The sequence below is a fragment of the Arachis hypogaea genome, chromosome 5, assembly GCF_003086295.3.
Source record: "Arachis hypogaea cultivar Tifrunner chromosome 5, arahy.Tifrunner.gnm2.J5K5, whole genome shotgun sequence".
Lineage (NCBI taxonomy): Eukaryota > Viridiplantae > Streptophyta > Magnoliopsida > Fabales > Fabaceae > Arachis > Arachis hypogaea.
This window is the reverse complement of record NC_092040.1, coordinates 46361114-46382312: the sequence shown is the minus strand read 5'-3', so window position 1 is coordinate 46382312 and position 21199 is coordinate 46361114. Positions and strand designations below refer to the sequence as shown.

The window sequence follows — 21199 nt, the reverse complement described above, 5'->3', positions numbered from 1 at the left end:
GAACCAAAAATGAAAGTTGCTCGAACAAACAATTGCAAAACATCCATAAATTCTCCTGAAGTAATCTCAGAAGATCCAAAGGGTAAAAAATGTCAGAACAATACTTCTAGTTTAAACTGTTTGAGTGATGCGCAAGATGCACAATATAACGTCAATACATGGAAAATATAAAACATCATCGGTGACTCAGTTCACAGCTTGTATAATATACTGAACATCACTGAAATATAGGCAGTGAATTGAGTAGTTTCTGTAAGACATATGTTAGAATATAACTTATTCAGAATCATGAGGAGCCCTAGAAATCACTAAATCACGTTTGATGATTTGGAGTGAAGCAAAAGTTCGTGTTATGGCAGATTTATTGACTTATCTTGAAGATCGAACTACTGTCCCAAGCCAGTCATTGGGAATGCCGCTTCTCAGAACTCCACTTAAAGCCCTTAATGAGTGGCTGGTTGCTGCCTGAAAATATTGCAGTTTCAACATTACGAGCTCTAAGATATAAACGATGATAAGAATAACAAAGTTTTATTTATATATTTTGAAAAGGAGTTTACTTTTACAATGTAGACATCAATTCCAAGCTTTGCTATCATTGCAGCTTCGGATATCTTTGTTTCCATTCCACCAGTTGTATCATGAGCGGCAACAGTCAACTCAACTGCAGCGGGAAACAAGCCAATAAAATTAAGTTCATATAATCAACGCCAAACATACATGTAAAATTAGTGGTTTAAAGAGAAGTAAACATAAGAACTTCGTAAATTCTTAGAATTGATCATTGGTCATAAGTGGTAACCAGGGACATATCCATTTTCCACAACTAGGGCATTTGACTCTACCAACCTTTTTTTTTTAATATAACATTATGAGTATATAATTGTAAATTGTGCATGCATTTTGTCACCATCGCTTAAGGTTTTTCAGTAATGATTTACAAAAATCTGCTTACCCGAGTTCTGCAACATTGGATTTATGACTGACCAGCTTCCATCTTCAGCGACAGCTGTCATAGTTGAAAAAAATCGGCAATGAGACGATCAACCACCAAGGTATCCGCCCATATGGAATATCAAGTTTGTAACAAGTGCTCACCGATTTCCTTTAACAGCATTGCATCAGGTTCTGTTGGTGGGCGATCATATACGCCATATACATCTGTCTTTTACTTGAATGAAAACATTTATGAATGTTTCATAAAATTTCAGATATATAATAATATTGTGATGGGCTGCTCCAAGACTCCAATGCAATATTGATTCATGCAATCTATCTTACATATGCATACATGCTAGTGGTTAAGTGCATTTTGCTTCGGATTTCACCCAACACAGTCATTATCAATTTATCATGCTTTTGAACTAACACACTTTTGTTAGACAAACAGTTTAGCCATTACCCTCATGATATTTGTCACTGCAAATACTCTAATCACAATTTTTTGCTTATTATGCTCGGAAGAATTTTGTATTTGCAGCTATTCAAGGATACATATGGTTATATATAACATATAATGGATACCATGAAAACAACATATTTAGGCTTTGAGTATGCTGCCAGATGACTAATGATAACATCTCCACTCAAAATACTGCATCCCTGAAAGCATGTTAGTATTAAAAATTTCGTATCCATAATTGATAAATGAACAATGAAGCAAAATGAATTGAGTCACTACTTGAATATCATCAAACACAGCATCTCCATGTAGAACCTACACAACCAACAATCCCCACGTTACTTAAAGCGAGAAGAAAAAAGAAGAAAAGTACAATTACAGAAATCAGAACCTTCAAAGTAAAACCGAAAGTGAACATACATACTGATTCTGTGCAAAAAATGTAAGAGTTCAATTTAAGACTGTAAGGATGAAAATTAAGACGATGCCAATTTAAATTATGACTTTATTAAAGAAAGAATGAACAAGTCTTTTTGTATTCCATTAAAAAAGAAAAATATAGTGTTCAAGAAAGAGTGTATAGTTCGGAACTACATTAGTTTGGAAGTCTCCTTATATTTCTATACATAAATCATTCATGATTGTCATTGATAAACCATGATTTCAGGATTTCTCACCTAGTTTATCATCTTCCATACCTACTAAAATGAATAGAAGTAACAATATTAAAAACATTCACACACAAAGAAAAGTTGAAGAATGGTAGAAACATTTTTGAAAGCTTCAAACGATATGGATTAAGGAATTCAATCTTACAGGAGTAAATCCTGACTCGATTGCCTTAGCTACTGAAGATAAATCACCTGAAGATATCTGCACATGTTGAATATGAACATAGACGAATAACTTCATATGAAAAGGAAGAGAAAAGAAATCTATAATCATTAATAAGTTCACTAACATGTTTCTCCTTGGTAAACCATCCACAAGAGAAAGGTGACATTCCAATTGAAGGAATGCCCTCTGCATAAAAGAAACAAATATAATTTTATAATGACATTTCTACTTTTGAAGCGAACATGTAGCGAAAAAATTGATGAAAAACCGCTGCAACATGTACTCACTTACAGTGCAGGCTGTGCAGCACATAGCTCATAAATTTGTTTACAAATAGAGTTGAGTTTCAAATATGTTTTACATGTTTCTTTCTTTTTCACTAACAAAAACAGAAGATAAGTAGAGAAAGATAATTACCAAGTGACCAATTCTCAATATTACTGACTAAGTTGTAGGTATATCATGCTTCTATCATGAACATAATAGGATAAAAGCCTAAAACAAAAGTTAGATACTGTTCATACCATGACCCAAATAAAGCCATGACCAAAAGGTAGCTGGACCCAATGGAAGCTATCCAGATCCAAAGAGATCATTCCAAGAGCTACACTGGTTGACCTTGTTGAATATCTGATTAGATCTGTTTTGATATAGTTTCCCTCTTTAGATATTTGATTATGTTGGATCTCCTAGTATTAAGGGATCTGATTCTATCATATCTCCTAGCATTAAGGGATTTTATTTTTGTACCTATGTATATATATATTGATGCTGAGAGATGATACTCTTAAGGGAATTCATCCAAAAACAATCCTTGTCTCACTCCATTCATATATTTCAAGTTGGTATCAGAGCGGGTTCCGACCCGGCTCTGGTTTCTATTTTTTTTCTTTTCCGGCTGCAATCTCTCAGCCGTGTTCCCTTTTTCTCACCAGCTGACACTATCAGCTGTGTCTCTTCGTCAGAAACTGTTTTTTCTGGCCAAAACCTTATCAAACATCAAACCCACTCCGAAGCAACCCCAAAATCAGAATCGGAAAGCCAAGTTCGGCCTATCCCCAAAATTTCTCCGCTGCCCAGGCTTTTTCCGCCCCTCGTTTCCCTTCTGCAGGTGTTTTCCGGCCGTTTCTGAGTGTCTACCATCATGTCTTCCGAGGTAACCCCCGACACCAACTCCAATAGTGGTAAACCGGCTGTTCTAACATCTGTCGTTTCTAGAACCGCTACAATGACCTCTGAAAAATTGATGGGTGCCAAGAATTACCTTTCTTGGGCTGATTCTGTGGAACTTTGGTTCATGGGCCAAGGCTATGAAGACCACCTTACTAAATCTGTTGATGATGTTCGCGCCGCTGACAAAACCACTTGGAAGAAGATTGATGCCCAGCTATGTAACCTTATGTGGCAGACCATTGATCCACCAAAGCTGACTATGTTTCGGGCTTACAAAACTTGTAAAAGGGTGTGGGATCGTGCTAAAGCTTTATACACTAATGACATTGCAAGACTTTACCATGTTGCTAAGAAGCTGTGTAGTTTACAGCTTCAAGGAACTGATATGGAATCTTATGTTGGGGCTGTGGAAGCTGTCAAGGAAGAGTTTTCGACTCTTCTTCCCTATGTGTCTAATGCTGATGACCATCATGCTCAACAGGGAAAGCTGTTTTTGGTACTTACATTACTTGGGTTGCCAGCTGAACTTGAATCTCTTCGGCAACAAATATTGGGCACCTCACCCGTTCCTTCCCTTCAAGACGTATTTGCACGACTCTTGCAATCCGGCCCCTCTCTTGAGACCCATACTTTCGACCAAACTGCATTGGCATCCCAATCTTCTTCTCAAGTGTCCTTTCAAGTGCCCACTCGCGGCGGCCGTGGGGGTCGTGGTAATCATACTCGCCTTAGTTGTACCCATTGCCATAGGATTGGTCATACTCAGGATAAATGTTATGCACTCCATGGTCGTCCTACCAAGGTAGCTAATGTTGTCCAAACTAATGAGCCATCTGACGTTCACTCCGCCGCACAACCACAAGGGATATTTGTCTCTGGCAATGATTATGATGAGTTTCTCAAGTACCAAGCTTCAAAGCAGGCATCTACTCCCGTTGCTTCGGTGGCCCACTCTGGTAATTCTGTAGCTTGTATCTCTCATTCCTCTTCTCTTGGACCATGGGTCCTTGACTCAAGTGCTTCTGATCACATTTCTAGTACTTCTTCTGTCCTCTCTAAACTTGAACACCCTGCATTTCTTCCTTCTATCACTTTGGCTGATGGTTCTAAAATTGGTGCTAAGGGAATAGGTCAAGCTACTCCTCTTCCTACATTACCTTTGAAATCTGTTCTTTACATGCCCAATTGTCCTTTCAATTTGATTTCTATTAGCCAACTTACTCGTTCTCTCAATTGTTCTGTTACCTTTTTTGCTGACTCCGTCATTGTGCAGGATCGAAGGACCGGACAGACGATTGGTACAGGATGTGAGTCTCAAGGACTGTATCGGCTTGCCTTACCCACTACTACTGTGTCTTCTGTTGCTGCTGTTGAGTCTCCAGACGTGGTCCATTGTCGCCTGGGACATCCCAGCCTCTCGAAGTTACAAGCTATGGTCCCGAGTTTATCTCGTCTTACTACCTTAGAGTGTCAAACTTGTCATTTAGGTAAACATGTTCATAGTTCTTTTACAAGTCGTGTCAATACACAGGCTGCGTCTCCCTTTTCTATTATTCATTCTGATGTATGGGGACCTAGTCGGGTTACTTCTCATTCTGGTTTTCGTTATTTTGTCACCTTTATTGATGACTTTTCTCGTTGCACTTGGTTATATTTAATGAAGGACAGATCTGAATCATTTGTACATTTCAAGTCTTTTTGTTCTGAAATTCAAAACCAATTCAAAACTTCAATTAAAATTTTACGAAGTGATAATGCTCGTGAGTATTTTTCAGCACCCTTTTCGTCTTACTTGTCCTCTCAAGGCATTCTACATCAGTCATCTTGTCCTCATACCCCTCAACAGAATGGTGTGGCTGAGCGTAAACATCGTCACTTGATTGAAACTGCTCGCACTCTTCTTCTCCATACTCATGTTCCCCTTAAGTTTTGGGGTGAGGCTGTTCTGACTGCATGTTATTTAATTAATCGTATGCCTTCTTCTGTTTTGCAAAATCAAGTTCCTCATTCCATTTTATTTCCTCATGAGCACATTTTTTCTCTTCCACTACGAGTCTTTGGTTGTACTTGTTTCATCTATGATCTTACCCCAGGCAAAGACAAGTTAACTGCTCGCTCTATCAAATGTGTTTTCTTAGGGTACACTCGATTTCAAAAGGGTTATCGTTGTTATTCTCCAGCTCTTAATCGTTTCTTCGTGTCTGCCGATGTCACTTTTCTTGAGAATACCCCTTTTTTCTCTGCACCCGACATCACTTCACCTTCCATTACGGAGGTGCTTCCTGTTCCTTACTTAGATGGGCCTCCTATTCCCACAAAGCCTCTCCAGGTTTATCATCGCCGCCCACGACCTGCAGTCCAAGATAACTCATCTCCTGAACCCGTGGTTGAACCGTCCTTGGATCCTTCTTCGGGAGTTAGCAGTAGTCCTCCTATTGCTCTCAGACAAGGTACTCGTTCCACTCGTAATCCTAATCCTATTTATAATTTTCTTAGTTACCATCGTTTATCATCTTCGCACTATGCTTTTACCTCCTCTTTGTCTTCTGTTTCTATACCCAAAACAACAGCAGACGCTCTTTCACATCCAGGGTGGCGCCAGGCTATGATTGAGGAGATGTCTACCTTACATTCTACTGGTACTTGGGATCTTGTTCCATTGCCACCGGGCAAATCTACTGTGGGTTGTCGTTGGATCTATACTATTAAGGTCGGCTCAGACGGAACCATTGATCGATTAAAAGCCCGCCTTGTGGCTAAGGGCTACACTCAAATCTTTGGTTTGGACTATGGTGATACCTTCTCTCCTGTTGCGAAGATGGCCTCTGTTCGTCTTTTTCTTTCTATGGCTGCCATTCGTCATTGGCCTCTTCATCAACTTGATATTAAAAATGCCTTCTTACATGGTGATCTCGAGGAGGAAGTATACATGGAGCAACCTCCCGGGTTTGTTGCTCAGGGGGAGTCTTCCGACTTAGTATGTCGTTTACGCCGATCTTTATATGGCTTGAAACAATCCCCTCGAGCTTGGTTTGGTCGCTTTAGTGCTGTTATTTCTAAGTTTGGCATGATTCAGAGTGAAGCAGATCATTCAGTTTTCTTCCGTCATTCTTCCTCCATGACCTCCATATATCTGGTTGTTTATGTGGATGATATTGTCATTACTGGAGATGATCATGAGGGAATCACTCAGTTAAAACAGCACTTGTTTGATCACTTTCAGACTAAGGATATGGGGAAGTTAAAATATTTCCTAGGAATTGAAGTGGCACAATCTAATGCTGGGATCTGTATCTCACAGAGAAAATATGCTCTGGATATTCTTGAAGAAACCGGAATGTTGGATTCTAGACCTGTAGATACACCAATGGATCCCAACACAAAACTTAGTCCAGAACAAGGAGAACCTCTTGCATATCCTGGCAGATATCGCAGATTAATTGGCCGATTGAATTATTTGACAGTCACTCGGCCAGATATTTCATTTGCCACAAGTATCCTAAGTCAGTTTCTTGACTCCCCATGCGATAGTCATTGGGACGCAGCTGTTAGAGTCCTTAGATATATCAAAGGTGCTCCAGGAAAAGGTTTGTTGTATGAAGATAAAGGACATAACCAGATTGTTGGGTATACTGATGCAGATTGGGCAGGATCTCCATCCGATAGACGTTTTACATCTGGTTATTGTGTTTTTATTGGTGGAAACTTGATATCTTGAAGAGTAAGAAGCAAAGTGTTGTAGCAAGATCTAGTGCGGAAGCTGAATATATAGCTATGGCGCTTGCCACATGTGAACTTATATGGTTGAAGCAATTAGTTAAGGAACTTAAGTTTTGTGAGCCGAGTAAGATGGAACTGGTGTGCGATAATCAAGCTGCCTTACATATTGCTTCCAACCCTGTGTTTCATGAACGGACCAAGCACATAGAGATTGATTGCCATTTCATAAGAGAGAAGTTGCAAAGTGGGGAAATAGTAACAGCCTTTGTCAACTCCAACGATCAACTTGCAGATATTTTCACCAAAGCTCTCCGGGGTCCTCGGATACAATACATATGTAACAAGCTTGGTGCATATGATTTATATGCTCCAGCTTGAGGGGGAGTGTTGAATATCTGATTAGATCTGTTTTGATATAGTTTCCCTCTTTAGATATTTGATTATGTTGGATCTCCTAGTATTAAGGGATCTGATTCTATCATATCTCCTAGCATTAAGGGATTTTATTTCTGTACCTATGTATATATATATTGATGCTGAGAGATGATACTCTTAAGGGAATTCATCCAAAAACAATCCTTGTCTCACTCCATTCATATATCCTATCCAACCTACTTGGGGCACGGATACCATGACCCGTGCCCGGCCCTTCTTGCGTGGCAAGTAATAGCTTGTCATTCCACTACTTCTGATATATCCACATATCAGTAACCACCTTTACGTGAGGGTAACTTCCCAAATATTGAGTAAGAAACCATCCACTACTACAAAAGGGAAGATTCAAAAGTAACCTCTATAAATACCCCATCAAACTCAAATATTTCTCAATCCTAATTTATACAAACTTGCTTAAAATTTTTGCTAACTTAAGTATCGGAGTCCTTTGCATGTATCCCCCACCACCATTTCAGAGCCAACGTGAAGGAGACCATTCAAGACCTTCACCACCACCTCCAACCTCTTACTCTTAAGCCCAAAATACCTTACAGCCCGTTTCCGATACGCCTCGGAACATTGGCGCCGTTGTCGGGAAAAAAAAAAACTTGTACACGCACAAACAACAAGAAGCATAAGATAGTTATCACACTACCTCGGGCCAGTGCTCTAACTATTGCAAGATTGAGAGTAGTTACCTGAAATTGGAAATAAATGACATGATAAGAATGGAGGAGATCCACATTCTGTGAGCAATTTGTACTACAGCAATTGTCTTCAAACAACAAAATAGAAGGCAGTGCATATTTGTTTTTAGGATTTTTAAAATATCAGCAAAACTGACCTAAGTGGAAACAACAATAACTAATATATCAAAAAAACTCTAGAGCTATCACTTGGCCAACTTTTGCTATATAAATTTGGTGCAACAAAACACCCTAATCATCAGGTCTGTCACATTTTCAGTCAATTTTTTTATTAATCTCAAGTGGGAAAATATACTTGATATGTATAGGCTACACTTTGAGACTATGAAAATGATAGGCCATATTCCAAATTGCACCAGTCAATGTCATTTCTAAGGCAATCCAGTGATATTCTCCTCTACTTCAAAGTTAGTAACTATGACTTTTATGCATAAACTAGACTTAGAAGGCATCTTTTTGGGGACTAGAGGAGTGCTTTAATTTTGTATAAATATTAGTAGACTCAGATAAGAAAATGCAGTGCTAAACTTTTGATGTTTGATATTGATTAGGAAGCATTTAACAAATCCAAAACGGTTACAAATTTGATAAGAAAATTTCTCCAAAAAATGGATACAATATCAGCGTATAAACTGGATTCAGAAATAAAGGTATGTGAGTTTCATATTGAAATTCGAGGACAAAGATTGATTAGCACTAATTTGAGTTTGGAGAAGTGGTTAACATCCTGCTGCACTAGTTTACAAGTTTTTTAATTACAACAGCAGAGAGATCTTATAAAAAGTTTTCCAATGATTACTTACAGAAATTCTGGTAGCAACGAAACCACCCTTGACAATAGGTTTATTCAGCTGTCCTTTGTGGACACCAGATTTGCTAGCTTGGAAATGCCCAAAAGAACCTGACAGAACCATCGACCCTATTATGAATTAGCTCTATATCATGAAGAACTAAGATCTAGTTTTTAAACACCAAATATAATGTACCACAGGTTAAATACAAAAACATTACTAACTCAATCCATTGAAGCAATGGAGAAGGAAGAATATTATACCTATAGAAGTTTCTGTTTAAATTTCTTATTCGTATAACAGTTAACTGAGTACAAAGTTTTGGACATGGCTAGAATAGGTGAGTTCCATTTGTTCAATGTGATAAAATTCCCATCAAATTGATTATTGAAAAGTTAAACTGACCTAATTTAATGTCTAGAGAGCAAAATGGATATTTAATAACCAGGAAAAGAATAAAGCCAGAATAGAGGAACCTGCTCCATGAACAACAATGAAAGGACTACAATCAATGACGGAATGATCTTTGAATTCATCGGGGTTGCAACAGATTTCTGAGGCACCATGTCTCTTGCTCCAATCCATCCCAGGAGGCTTCTGAGAAGATGAAATCATTGCCTGCCTCAGCTGTTCAGCCACCTTGTGAAGAATCTCGTCATTTATCATCTCTAACTCATTTTTACAAGTAATTGCAGCACCTCCGAGTTTAACTATACAGCGAATTGGTTGAGCGAAGGGAGAATGGGGCAAGGTCTGTTGCTCCTCCAAATCCATCAAGGTGACAGGTGACTGTGGCTAGGTCTACCCAAAGTTGACCAATGTTATCATGGAAATGTGAACTTCACACACTGCGCTATTATTACTTATGAGTGGAATCTCTTTTCCTGTGAGACATCCTTCACACATGACATGGTTAGAGCTATTGAGCCATTTGCCCATTTCCTTTATTTTTTTAAAAAATAAATAAATAAAAAAAAGGAAAAGAAGTTTGGAGAAATGTAAAAACAAAAAAAAAAATCTATCTATGCTTCGCTCGGATTGATAGAGGAGGTGGCTCGATTCATGAGCTTCCTGCGACAACTGTGGCAGCAACGGCAGCAGAACTGGTGACTGCAACGACGGCTAGTGCAACGACAGCTACAGCGACAGTAGAGAATTTAGGATTTTGTCGATCGCCATTCTTTTCTCTCTTCTCTCTCCCTCGGTGAGTTTTGAAAACTCAATAATGCTACGTATGGTTTTTTTTTTGGAGTAAACTACCATTTGTACCCACAAAAATTGAAAAACCCATAAAAAAAAGAAATTACCATTTGTACCCATAAAAATTGTTTTTACAGAAAAAATTATCCAAACCCTAAAAAACTATCTAAAATCCCTAAATTATCCTTATCTTTGTAAAATCCGGTTAATTAACGGCTAATTAACCCATAAATGAGAATTTATTCTAGAAAGCCTAAAATGTGATTTTTATGGCTTAATATGATAGAGGAGATTGAGACGAGAATTTTGGTACCAATTTTATAGAATTCGGACCAAGATTGGACCGAACGGGCCAAACCGGGCCAACCGGATCCAAAGTGGGCCCTTGACCCAACATAACTAAACCAAAACCCTAGTTTTCAGCATTCTCTCTCCTCATTAAACACACACACACGCTGAAATGGTGGAGAGGAAGGGAAGAACACTCTCTCAAGTTCTCTCCCTTGGTTGATCTTCAAACTACCATAACTTTTGATCTAGAGCTCCGATTGCCGCACCGTTTGCGGCCACGCGTTCACCGCGAAGAGCTCTACAAAACTGATACAATTAATTTTGAGGTAAGCCACGTTTTTTCTTTCAAATTTCCAGCCTTGTTTTCGAGTTTCATGAGCAAAAATGTTGAGATTTTGGGCTCTTTGATGTTATAGGACCCAACTCTCTTGAAGAACAAGGTTAATCTTGTCTCCTTGGACCTTGGGTGTGGTAAGATTCTCAACCCTAGTGTAATTTGTTGTTCTATGATATTTGGGTATTGAGATATTGTGTATGGGTATGATGATTGTGGCTTAGGTTGTGTATGTGTGAATGTTGAAGCTTGATTGGTAATATTGAAAAGCTTGAAAAGGGTTTGATGGTGAAAAATCTATTCTTGGAGGTGTTGAGGCCTTGAGAGCTTGAGGAAAAGTGGTTTGGAAGTGCTCCGGTTGAGCTTGGGAAATCGGCTAAGGTATGGTCTCGGTTTCTCGTATCTAATATGTAATGTGGTAGGAAATACTTAGACTAGAGGCCCTAAGATAGGCATTGAATTGTTAGTGTTGTTGAATGGTTGATATATATGATGTGGTCATATATGTGATGATGAGTATTGATGCCTTAATGGTATGATGTATGAGAAATATGCATGTTGAGATATATGCTTGATGATTGGTTATGGTTGAATTGTGGGTTGAACCATGTTGATGGTGAGTATGATATTGATTGTGTACAATGATGATTTAGTGGAATTGGTGTTGTTGAAAATTGGCATGAGGAAGAGTATATGATATGTCAATGTGTTTGGGTTTGATCCACTTGGGTGAAGTGGGTTAAAATGATGGGATAGTGAGTTTGTAAATTGTGGTAATGTGTCACTATGTGAGTTGAGGAGGCTTGATGTTGAATTTGATACATTTTGATTGATTTCAAAGAAAAGGGATGAAATTGGCATATTTTGATTGATTTTGAAAAGAGTTGGAAATGGCTTGTTTTGAAAATGGCACTTTGTGGTTTTGTATGAAAAATATGGTTTTTGGGCATACTTTGACGGGACATAACTTGGACTACAGATCTCTGTTTTATGCCAAATCTGTTTAGAAATGAAATTAGATCCGGGATGTCCATGCCATTCGAAGAACGGGTGAAAAACGATTTAAAATGAGAAAGTTATGTCCGTCGGAAGATTGGGGTTTGAATCTGTGAATTCTGCAGCTTTTAACTTAGAAAATTTTTAGCAGAATGACCCCTCGCACGTAGGCGCACTTGGCGCGTACGCGCCGTTCTTTCAGGAAGCGCCATCCATGCGTGCGCGGGCGCGCCGATTGTGCTGCACCCAATGTCCAGCCATTTTCCAGAAAGTTGTGCCAAAACTGTGCCAGATTTGTGCCTGGGGCACGAGAGCACCCACGCGTACGCATGGCTGATGCGTGCGCGTCGATTGACTAATTTTCAATCCACGCGTTAGCTTGCATGACGCTTACGCGTCGATGAGTTTTGTGGACATCCACGCATGCGCGTGGAGTGCGCGTACGCGTGGCCCTGTTTTCATCCCAAAAGTTGATTTTTGAGTTTTAAAAGCCAAATCTCATACTTCTAAGCCTCCGATCTCACCACTTATGTCTTAAATCATTATGATATGCCTAGCTATTAGAAAAGGAGCTAGGGGTTGTGGTAACTTGCGAGTGAAGCAAGGGAAAAATGAATGATCAATGAGGATCAAAGATAATTATGTGAGATGCGGAGGATGGTGGTAGAAGTGCTTGTTATGCCATAGGCCAAAGGGTCGTAATTGTTAATGAAATGGCTGGTTATGGATTTAACCGTGAGCCGGATGGCTAGATTATTACCGTGTTACAGCGGAGCCATGATTATGGCTAAGTATAGATGCATATATGCTGTTGAATGAATTGTGAATGTTGCACTTCCACTATCGGAGATGAGAGTTTCCCTGGGAGAAAGTAGTGGCTAGCCACCACGTGCTCCAGGTTGAGACTTGAAGCTCTTTTGACCCTATGTCGTCAGGGTGGCCGGGCACTGTGAAAGCCCCGGATGAGCTCACCCCCATAAATATTCACCAGTGAGGGTGATGGATATGGATCATGATTATGATCAAGTTTATATTGAGTATAACTCGAGTTGGGGAGACACGACAGAGGGACAGTCCAATGGTTAGCTACCAGGACTTGTCGGGTTGGCTCTATAACCGACAGATGATATCATCAGCCACTAGGGACAGGCATTCATCATATGCATACTATATGAATTGTTTGAGATTGCCTATTTGACTGCATACTACTTGCTAATTGTCTAAATGCCTTAATTGCTCCTATTTGTATATTTCTGGTTTGATATAACTGTGTTTGCTACATTATACTCCTGATGGTGGTTGGGAGGTTTGAAGGAATTGGAAAGGGAAGTATTAGTTAGACTGAAGAATCTTTAGTCAGATGCCGTTTATGGTTTAGCTTGTTTATAAGCTTTTGAATTATTTGGAGGAAGTTCTAGGATTGCCTTCGGCTTTCCTCTATTATTATGTATTATATATGTGAAAGCTGTTACCATGCTGGGAACCTCTGGTTCTCATCCATGCGGATTTTGTGGTTTTCAGATGCAGGACGTGAGGTTTCCCGCTGAGGCATGCTAGACACTTCTAGATTTGTGAAGATCCTTTGTTCTCGGGACTCTGTTTTGGTTTATCTATTTTGCTTAGATACTTTTATCTCCACTAAATAATACAAACTGTGATGACTCCTCCTATGGGAGATTTTGGAGAATAGGTTTCTGTATTTGTGTCCCTTTGGGTTTCCTTTGGGGTTTTCTTATTTTATCATATGTATATATATTGCTATGCTCGGACCGGTTATCTTTGCAGCCGGATTTTGAGTATTGATATTCTTGTTTTTGACACTCCTTTGTATATATATAATCTCGCGTTGGTTTATCCTTGTTCGTTACGTTATCGATCGGAGTGTTGCGCTTTTGAGTTGCGATTTTTGTTTACCCCTTTTTTTCTATAAAGGCTCCTAGTTATAATCAATCATTCATACTACTATATGTACTAAATTTTTATTTTAGAGGTCGTAATACCTTGCCATCTCTAAATTATGACTTAAGCATAAGACTCTGTATGGTAGGGTGTTACAATCTTCACCACCACACCACCTCCTTCACTCAATCACCTTTCTAACCCTAACCCTCTTCACCCAGCCACCACCTCTCTTTCCCTTTCTAATCTCAAATCCCACCACCACCCTCTTCACCCAGTCACCACCCCTCTTTCCCTTTTTAACACACTCTCACCATTACTTCCCACTCAGTCTCCACCGCTACTCCAATGGCTCCTTGCCACACCCTCCTCTCTTTCATCCTCACAGTCACAGCAACACTTGCTGCCGCTTCCCCGAAGAAGAAGAGCACCTTCACGGTGCAAGTCCACCATGAAATGAAGCCAAGCCTTCCATCTTCCCAACCCACAAGCACTGTACGAATCCTCTCTCGCTTCTATTATCAACCATGCCACTGCAGCTGAAACCACTATCGCCGCCGCCTCCGCCGCCGTCCTTCACACTTACGATACTGTCTTTCACGGCTTCTCAGCAAAACTCTCACCTTTAGAGGCATAGAAGCTAGAATCCCTGTCCCATGTCGTCGCAGTGATCCCGGAGCAGGTCCGCCAACTCCACACTATCCGCTCGCCGCAGTTCTTGGGCCTCAAAACTGTCGACAGGGTCGGCCTCCTTAAGGAGACGGATTTCGGTTCAAATCACATCATTGGAGTCATTGACACCTATCCTGACAGAGAGAGTTTCATCGACTGCGACCTCGGCGCTGTTCCTCCCAACTAGAAGGGCAGCGGCGGTGGTGGTTCTACGACGCAAAAAGAGGTGAATAAGGTTGGCTATGGCGGTGATAAGGTAGCGTGAAGAGGAGGGTCTCTGACGCGGTAGGCTTTGGTTTGAGGCCGATGGTGATGGTGGCGAGGAGAAGCTGGCGCGGTGCTCCTGGGCTGGCAGAGGTCCGCAACGTTGCTAGCGGAGAAGGGTAAACGATGATGAGGAGGGTGAGACGGTGGTTTGTGGTTGATGCTGGGATTGGGTGGCTGAGAACATTGAGAGAGAGAGAGAGAGAGAGGAGGGAGGAAGTAGATGATAGTGTGGAGAGAAGGGTAATTTAGGAATTTTATTTAATTTTTTAAGGTTTAGATAATTTTGCCTGTAAAAACAATTTTTTATGGGTACAAATGGTAATTTCTTTTTTCTATGGGTAGATATGTCAACGTTTTCAACTTTCGTGGATACAAATGGTAGTTTACTCTTCTTTTGGGGTTAAGTTTAAATTTTATAAATTAATTATTAACTATTAGGGGGAGTTTTATAAATTGCCATAAATAAAGTATATTTTGGAATTTTTAAAAACTTTCACTCAAAAATTCCCTTAATTAAATATAAATCTTGTAGTGTTCTTTTTCATCACTCTTTCGTTTTATTCTTCTTTTTCTTCTTTTTTGTCATTTTTCTCTTTTGTTATCGTCGTCACCAACACCATCTCCTCATCCTCCTCCTCCTCTTCCTCTTTCTTTTCTTATTGAACTTTTTTCTCCTCCTTTGTTTTCCTCTTTCTCCTCCATCATCTTCATCATCATAATTATTATCGTTATAGTCATCGTCGTCTTCTTCTTATACATATCATCATTATTGTTATCGTTATCGTAGAATTTTCGTCATATTGATGACGTTGCTTGATCCAAAATTTTTGCCATAGAATTTTTTCAAGTTTCTTCTTATTTTACTCTCTTAATAAGAATAAAAACAAAAAAATCAAACGAAGAAGAAGAAACACATAATGCTGTAAAATAACTTGGAAAAAGATGAACCTACATCATTCAACTAAAAAAAAAAGAAATAAGTAAAAAAAAGAAGAAAAAATGCAGCATTAAAGAAAATATTTGTGTACATTTACAACAAATTTCGGCGTAAAACTAAGACATTTATATGTATTGTTTAGAAATTTCGGTGTATTTATACTGATAAGTTCTGCATATTTCAAAACTATTCCTCTTTCTTCTCCTCATCTTTTGTTGCTACTTTTTCTTTTTTTTTCATCATCATTATCATCATCATCTTCTTCTTCTTCTTCTTTTTATTCATCTTTTTTTGTTTTACCTTCTCAAGTTTCTTCTTGTTTTACTCTATTAACAAGAATAAAAACAAAAAACAATCAAGCAAAGAAGAAGAAAAAACACATAATGCTATAAAATTATTTGAAAGAAGATGAACCTACATTCATTCAACTAAAAGAAAGAAAGAATTAAGGGAAAAAAGAAGAAAAAGAATACAGCATTAAAGAAAATATTTTTGTGTATTTGTAACAAATTTCGGTGTAAAATTAAAATATTTATGTGTATTATTAAGAATTTTCGGTGTATTTATACTGATAAGTTTTACATAATTCAAAACTCTCCATCTTCTCCTTCCTCATCTTCTGCTACTTCTTTTTTTTCATCATCTTCTTTTTTTTCTTATTCATCTTTTTCTTCTTGTTTTACCTTCTCAAAGTTCTTCTTGTGTTACTCTCATAACAAGAATAAAAATAAAAAAATCAAATAAATAAGAAAAAGAAATGCATGATACTGCAAAATTATTTAGAAGATGATGAATCTACATTCACTCAACTAAAAGAAAGAAAGAATTAAAGAATAAAAGAAGAAGAAAATAATGTAGCATTAAAGAAAATATTTTTGTGTATTTGTAGCAAATTTCGGTGTAAAACTACACATTTATGTGTATTGTTAAGAATTCTTGGTGTATTTGTACTAATAAATTCTGCATAATTCAAAACTCTTCATCTTCCTTCTCCTCATCTTTTGCTGCTGCTTCTTCTTTTTCATCATCATCATCATCTTTTTCTTCTTTTTTTCTTATTCATCATTTTCTTCTCGTTTTACCTTCTCAAATTTTTTTGTTTGTTTTATTTTCTTAACAAGAATAAAAATAAAAAAATCAAACAAAGAAGAAGAAAAAACAGATAATCCTACAAAATTACTTGGAAGATGGTAAGCCTACATTCATTCAACTAAAAAACAAGAAAGAAATAAGAAAAAAAAAAGAAGAAAAATAATGCACTATTAAAAAAATATTTTTGTTTATTTACAACAAATTTCAATGTAAAATTAAGACATTTATGTGTATTGTTAAAAATTTTCAGTGTATTTATATTGATAAATTATATATAATTCAAAATTTTTTTCTCTTCTTCCTCCTCGTCTTCTATTGCTACTTCTTCTTTTTTTTATCATCATGATCTTCTTCTTCTTCTTCTTCTTCTTTTCTTATTCATTTTTTTCTTTTTATTTTTATTCTATTACAGGAATAAAAACAAAAAAATTAAACAAAAAAAAAAGAAAAAAACATATAATGCTACAAAATTATTTGAAAGAGAATAAACCTATATTCATTCTAGGAGTGTAAGTTACCAAATCAGACCAAAAATAATCGCAGAATCGAACCAAAATTTACAACAATCGAATAAAAAATCAAAAAAACCGATTTTTTTTCAAATTAAACCGATCAGTTCAATTCGATTTTCGATTGAGTTATTTAGAAATGAATTGTAAACCTAAATTTAGTAATGTGATTTTTTAGCACCTATTTCTATGCTCTCTGGGCATCCGAGATCATTGGTTATTAATCTATCATTAAGTATTCTCTTAAGAAGCTTTTTAATTTAGTAATGGTTGGTGGGGGTATAGTACTAGTGTTTTTTTGGATTATAGCTCTTGTTCTTTTCATCATTATGACTAGTTAGTCCTTTCATTACCACATTTCTTTCATCATCATATGGGATTAAAGATTCTTACTTTTTTGTATCTTGTTATTTGTCATGGTTAATAAGTATTTGCTTCTAATTAACATTTTAGGTAAAGGGTAATGATACAATGTATTAACCCCTTTTTTTAATTATTAAATACTAGAAGGAAGTAATTATTATTTCATTGTATTTTGGTTGTTGAATGTGGGAGATCTCAGATGTTGCTATAAATGTATAAAGGGCCAAAACCTTGCTACAAGAACATAACAATGTTGGAATAGAAAGTTAGACAAAAGGTTATGTAATACAAATATGAGCTGCTTATTCTTTCTGTACATAGATTAATAGATTGATAGATAGATAAATATATTGTAGATGAATAATGAAAAGAATTAACTAATAACTATGAAGTTGAGGGATTTGGATACCTTTTTTTGTCTAAGTATCTTCGTAATTTAATTTTTGGTATTTTTTTCTTTAAGTTATGGATTTGGGATATTTTAGTTAGCCATAAATTTATTTTTTATGCTTCAACCACTGCATTATAATTAATAATTATGTACTCTGCACATAATTCTCTCTCACATACACACTATGTTACATGATTTTTCTTTGTTTTTACATGACTTATAATTAATATGTTTCACAATTTGTTGTTGTGACTTAGATTGGCTGCATATATATGTTTCACAATTTGTTGTTGTGGCTTAAATGTTGGAAACAATATTTTTTCACAAGTTTGAATGTTAAATTTGTTGCTAGAAACAATACTTTTGGTGCTGTTGATAAGTTAAAATGCTAATTTTTCATTGTTATTTTTATATATATGTAGCCAACAAGCAATGAACAGCCCAATGAACCGACGCCTGAAGTTGGGGGTGAAAATGTTGAGTCCATGGTACGTTCTTCAATAGACAGCGGCGTGCTTACCAAACCTCTGCCCCATCCTAGATCAAAGAAGAGGAAGGTTGATTCAACTAATGTGGGTGCAACTCCAGGAGCAACTCCTACAAATCCAGCTCCAAACACTATGGAAATTGATGAAGAGAATGGCAAGGATGATCCCAATAAAGGTATCAGAAAACCTTCTAGACCTAGATCTTGGACTTGAAAACACTTTACAAAGGCTCATAAGTCCAAGCCATCACATCCTAGGGCTAAATATAATTGGTGTGGTGCATCATATGCATGTGACTCTCATAGAAATGGTACAACTAATATACGTTATCATTTGTTGAATCAATGTAAATTAAAAAATTTCCTAAGGACTCGGGTGACCCTAGTCAAACAATCCTTACCTTCCAACAAAAAAAAAGAGGATGAAGGGGTATTTATTGCAGTTACTTTTGATGCTGAAATGTGTAGAAAAATCCTTACTAGAATGATAATTATTGATGAACTACCATTCAAGTTTGTTTTGGGGGAGGGATTCAGATTCTATATTAGTATTGTGCAACCTAAATTTCCACTTCCGAAAAAGATTACTGTTGCTAAGGATTGTTGGAATCTTTATATTAGTGAGAATAATAGGTTAAAAACTGTGTTCAAACAACCAAATCAATCTGTTTGTTTAACTATTGATTGTTGGACTTCTGTGCAAAATCTGAATTATATGTGTCTCACTGCTCATTACATTGATCATGATTGGAAATTGCAAAAGAGGATTATCAATTTTTGTCTTATTAAAATCCACAAGGGAGAAACAATTGGTAGAAAAATTGAGAGATATCTTTTGGGGTGGGAGATATCTAGAGTAATCACAATTACTGTTGATAATACTAGTTCTAATGATACTGCAATATCTTATCTAAGAACTAGAATGGAGGAATGGAATTTACATCCTTTGAAAGGAGAGCATTTGCATGTTAGGTGTTGTGCACATATTCTTAATCTTGTTGTTAATGATGGATTGAAAGAGATGCATGAATCTATTAGCAAGATAAGAAATGCTATTAGATATGTGCGTGCTTCCCCTAGTCGCATGAATAGGTTCAAAAATTTCATTAAGGAAGTTAGGATACAAGACAAGTGTACTGTTCAACTCGATGTTTCCACTAGATGGAACTCTACATACACCATGCTTGAAAGTGGTTTGAAGTTTCAAAAGGCATTCAAGAGGTTAGGGGAGAGAGATACATAATATGCTCCAATGCAAGGTGGTATTCCGAGAAATATTGATTGGGACAATGCAAAACACTTTATGAAATTCTTGAAAATTTTTCATGATGTTACAAAGAGTGTGTCTAGTAGTTTGCTTGTGACTTCTTCTCAATATTTTCATGAGTTTTGTAAGATCTTGCGAGTGTTCAAGGCTTCTTGTGGTAGTCGAGATCCATTACTTGGGAGTATGGCTGAGAGGATGAAGCTTAAGTATGACAAGTACAAGGATAACATAAAAAATATCAATATGATGATTTTTGTTGCTGTGGTTCTTGATCCTAGGTACAAGTTGAAGTTTGTGAACTTTAGCTTTGAAAAGCTATATGATAAGGATGATGTTGATTTTTTTGGTACAAAAGTGAAGAGACCTTCTCCAAGATGTTTGAATGCTATGTGAATGCAAATAATGTAGGTAGATCTTTTACTTCAGCAACAATGGATGGTGCATCATATGTGCGAGTACTTGATGGCGACATGGCTGGTGATTTTTTCAAGGAGGTGCATGAGATCATCAACAAGAATGAGATGGATTTGTATTTGATGGATGGTTTAGAGAAGTCTCGTGATCAAAATACTTTTGACATATTGAATTGGTGGAAGGTAAATTCTAGCAAGTATCCTATCTTATCCCAAATAGCTAGAGATGTCTTAGCAATGCCGGTCTCGACTATTGCTTCAGAATCAGCTTTTAGCACTGGTAGAAGACTGCTTAACAACTATAGGAGTTCTTTAACTCCAAAGACAGTTGAGGCATTGATATGCACACAAAATTGGCTTCGTGCTTCTCCAATGACAACTGATTTTGAGGAGATTATTGAAGAGTTTGAGAAACTTGAATTAGGTATGCAAAAAAGAAATTTGTAATTCCTTTCATGGTTTATGTTTATAATTTATAATCTATATTATGTTTATAATCTATATTGATTTTTTTGTTTTATTTTTGTAGAAATTGCACCAACTGGAGAAGATGATGATGAGTCTGGTGTGGATTCAGATTAAGCATGGTGGCTGTTTGGTTTTTATTTGTTATAAAGTGATTGTTTTGGTTTAAAGTGTGTTTATTTTTGTTATTTTGCTAGACATTTTTAATTGTCTTTGTTTTATGTTTAATTAACTTGAATTTGTATTGAATTTGGATGTGATATACTCTTGTTATTCTAGTTTATTGAAGGTTTAAACTACATTTTATGTTAATTTAGATTCTGATTATTAGGTGTAAAAAAATCGAAAAACTGATCGAACCAAATCGCTGTTGGTTCGGTTGTTCAAACAGCAGCCAACCGAATAGTTGGTATCATTGTAGAACGGATCAGGTCGGTTCGATTTGTTTTCGGTCCAAAATCAAACCAAACTGAACCGATTACACCTCTAATTCATTCAACTAAAAAGAAAGAAAAAAATAAGAAGAACAAGACAAAAATGCAGCATTAAAG

The 21199-nt window shown here is 37.0% G+C and overlaps 2 protein-coding genes across 2 annotated transcripts; one reads left to right on the top strand and one right to left on the bottom strand.

The window, feature by feature from the left end:
* Window positions 1-16: 16 nt before the first annotated feature.
* On the bottom strand, window positions 17-10082 carry LOC112801549 (isopentenyl phosphate kinase). The gene is made up of 11 exons (XM_025844351.3): window positions 9542-10082; window positions 9078-9175; window positions 8223-8265; window positions 2364-2425; window positions 2219-2275; window positions 1682-1717; window positions 1525-1602; window positions 1099-1165; window positions 956-1009; window positions 561-664; window positions 17-465 (listed from the first exon to the last, which is right to left on the bottom strand). Exons 1-11 carry the CDS (start codon window positions 9837-9839, stop codon window positions 370-372), a joined length of 993 nt encoding a protein of 330 aa, XP_025700136.1. The 5' UTR covers window positions 9840-10082; the 3' UTR covers window positions 17-369.
* A 9673-nt stretch (window positions 10083-19755) lies between these two features.
* Window positions 19756-20630, top strand: LOC140173199 (zinc finger BED domain-containing protein RICESLEEPER 2-like). The gene is made up of 2 exons (XM_072195957.1): window positions 19756-20116; window positions 20179-20630. The coding sequence occupies exons 1-2, from the start codon at window positions 19756-19758 to the stop codon at window positions 20628-20630; spliced, it is 813 nt and encodes a 270-aa protein (XP_072052058.1).
* The last annotated feature ends 569 nt before the right edge of the window (window positions 20631-21199 follow it).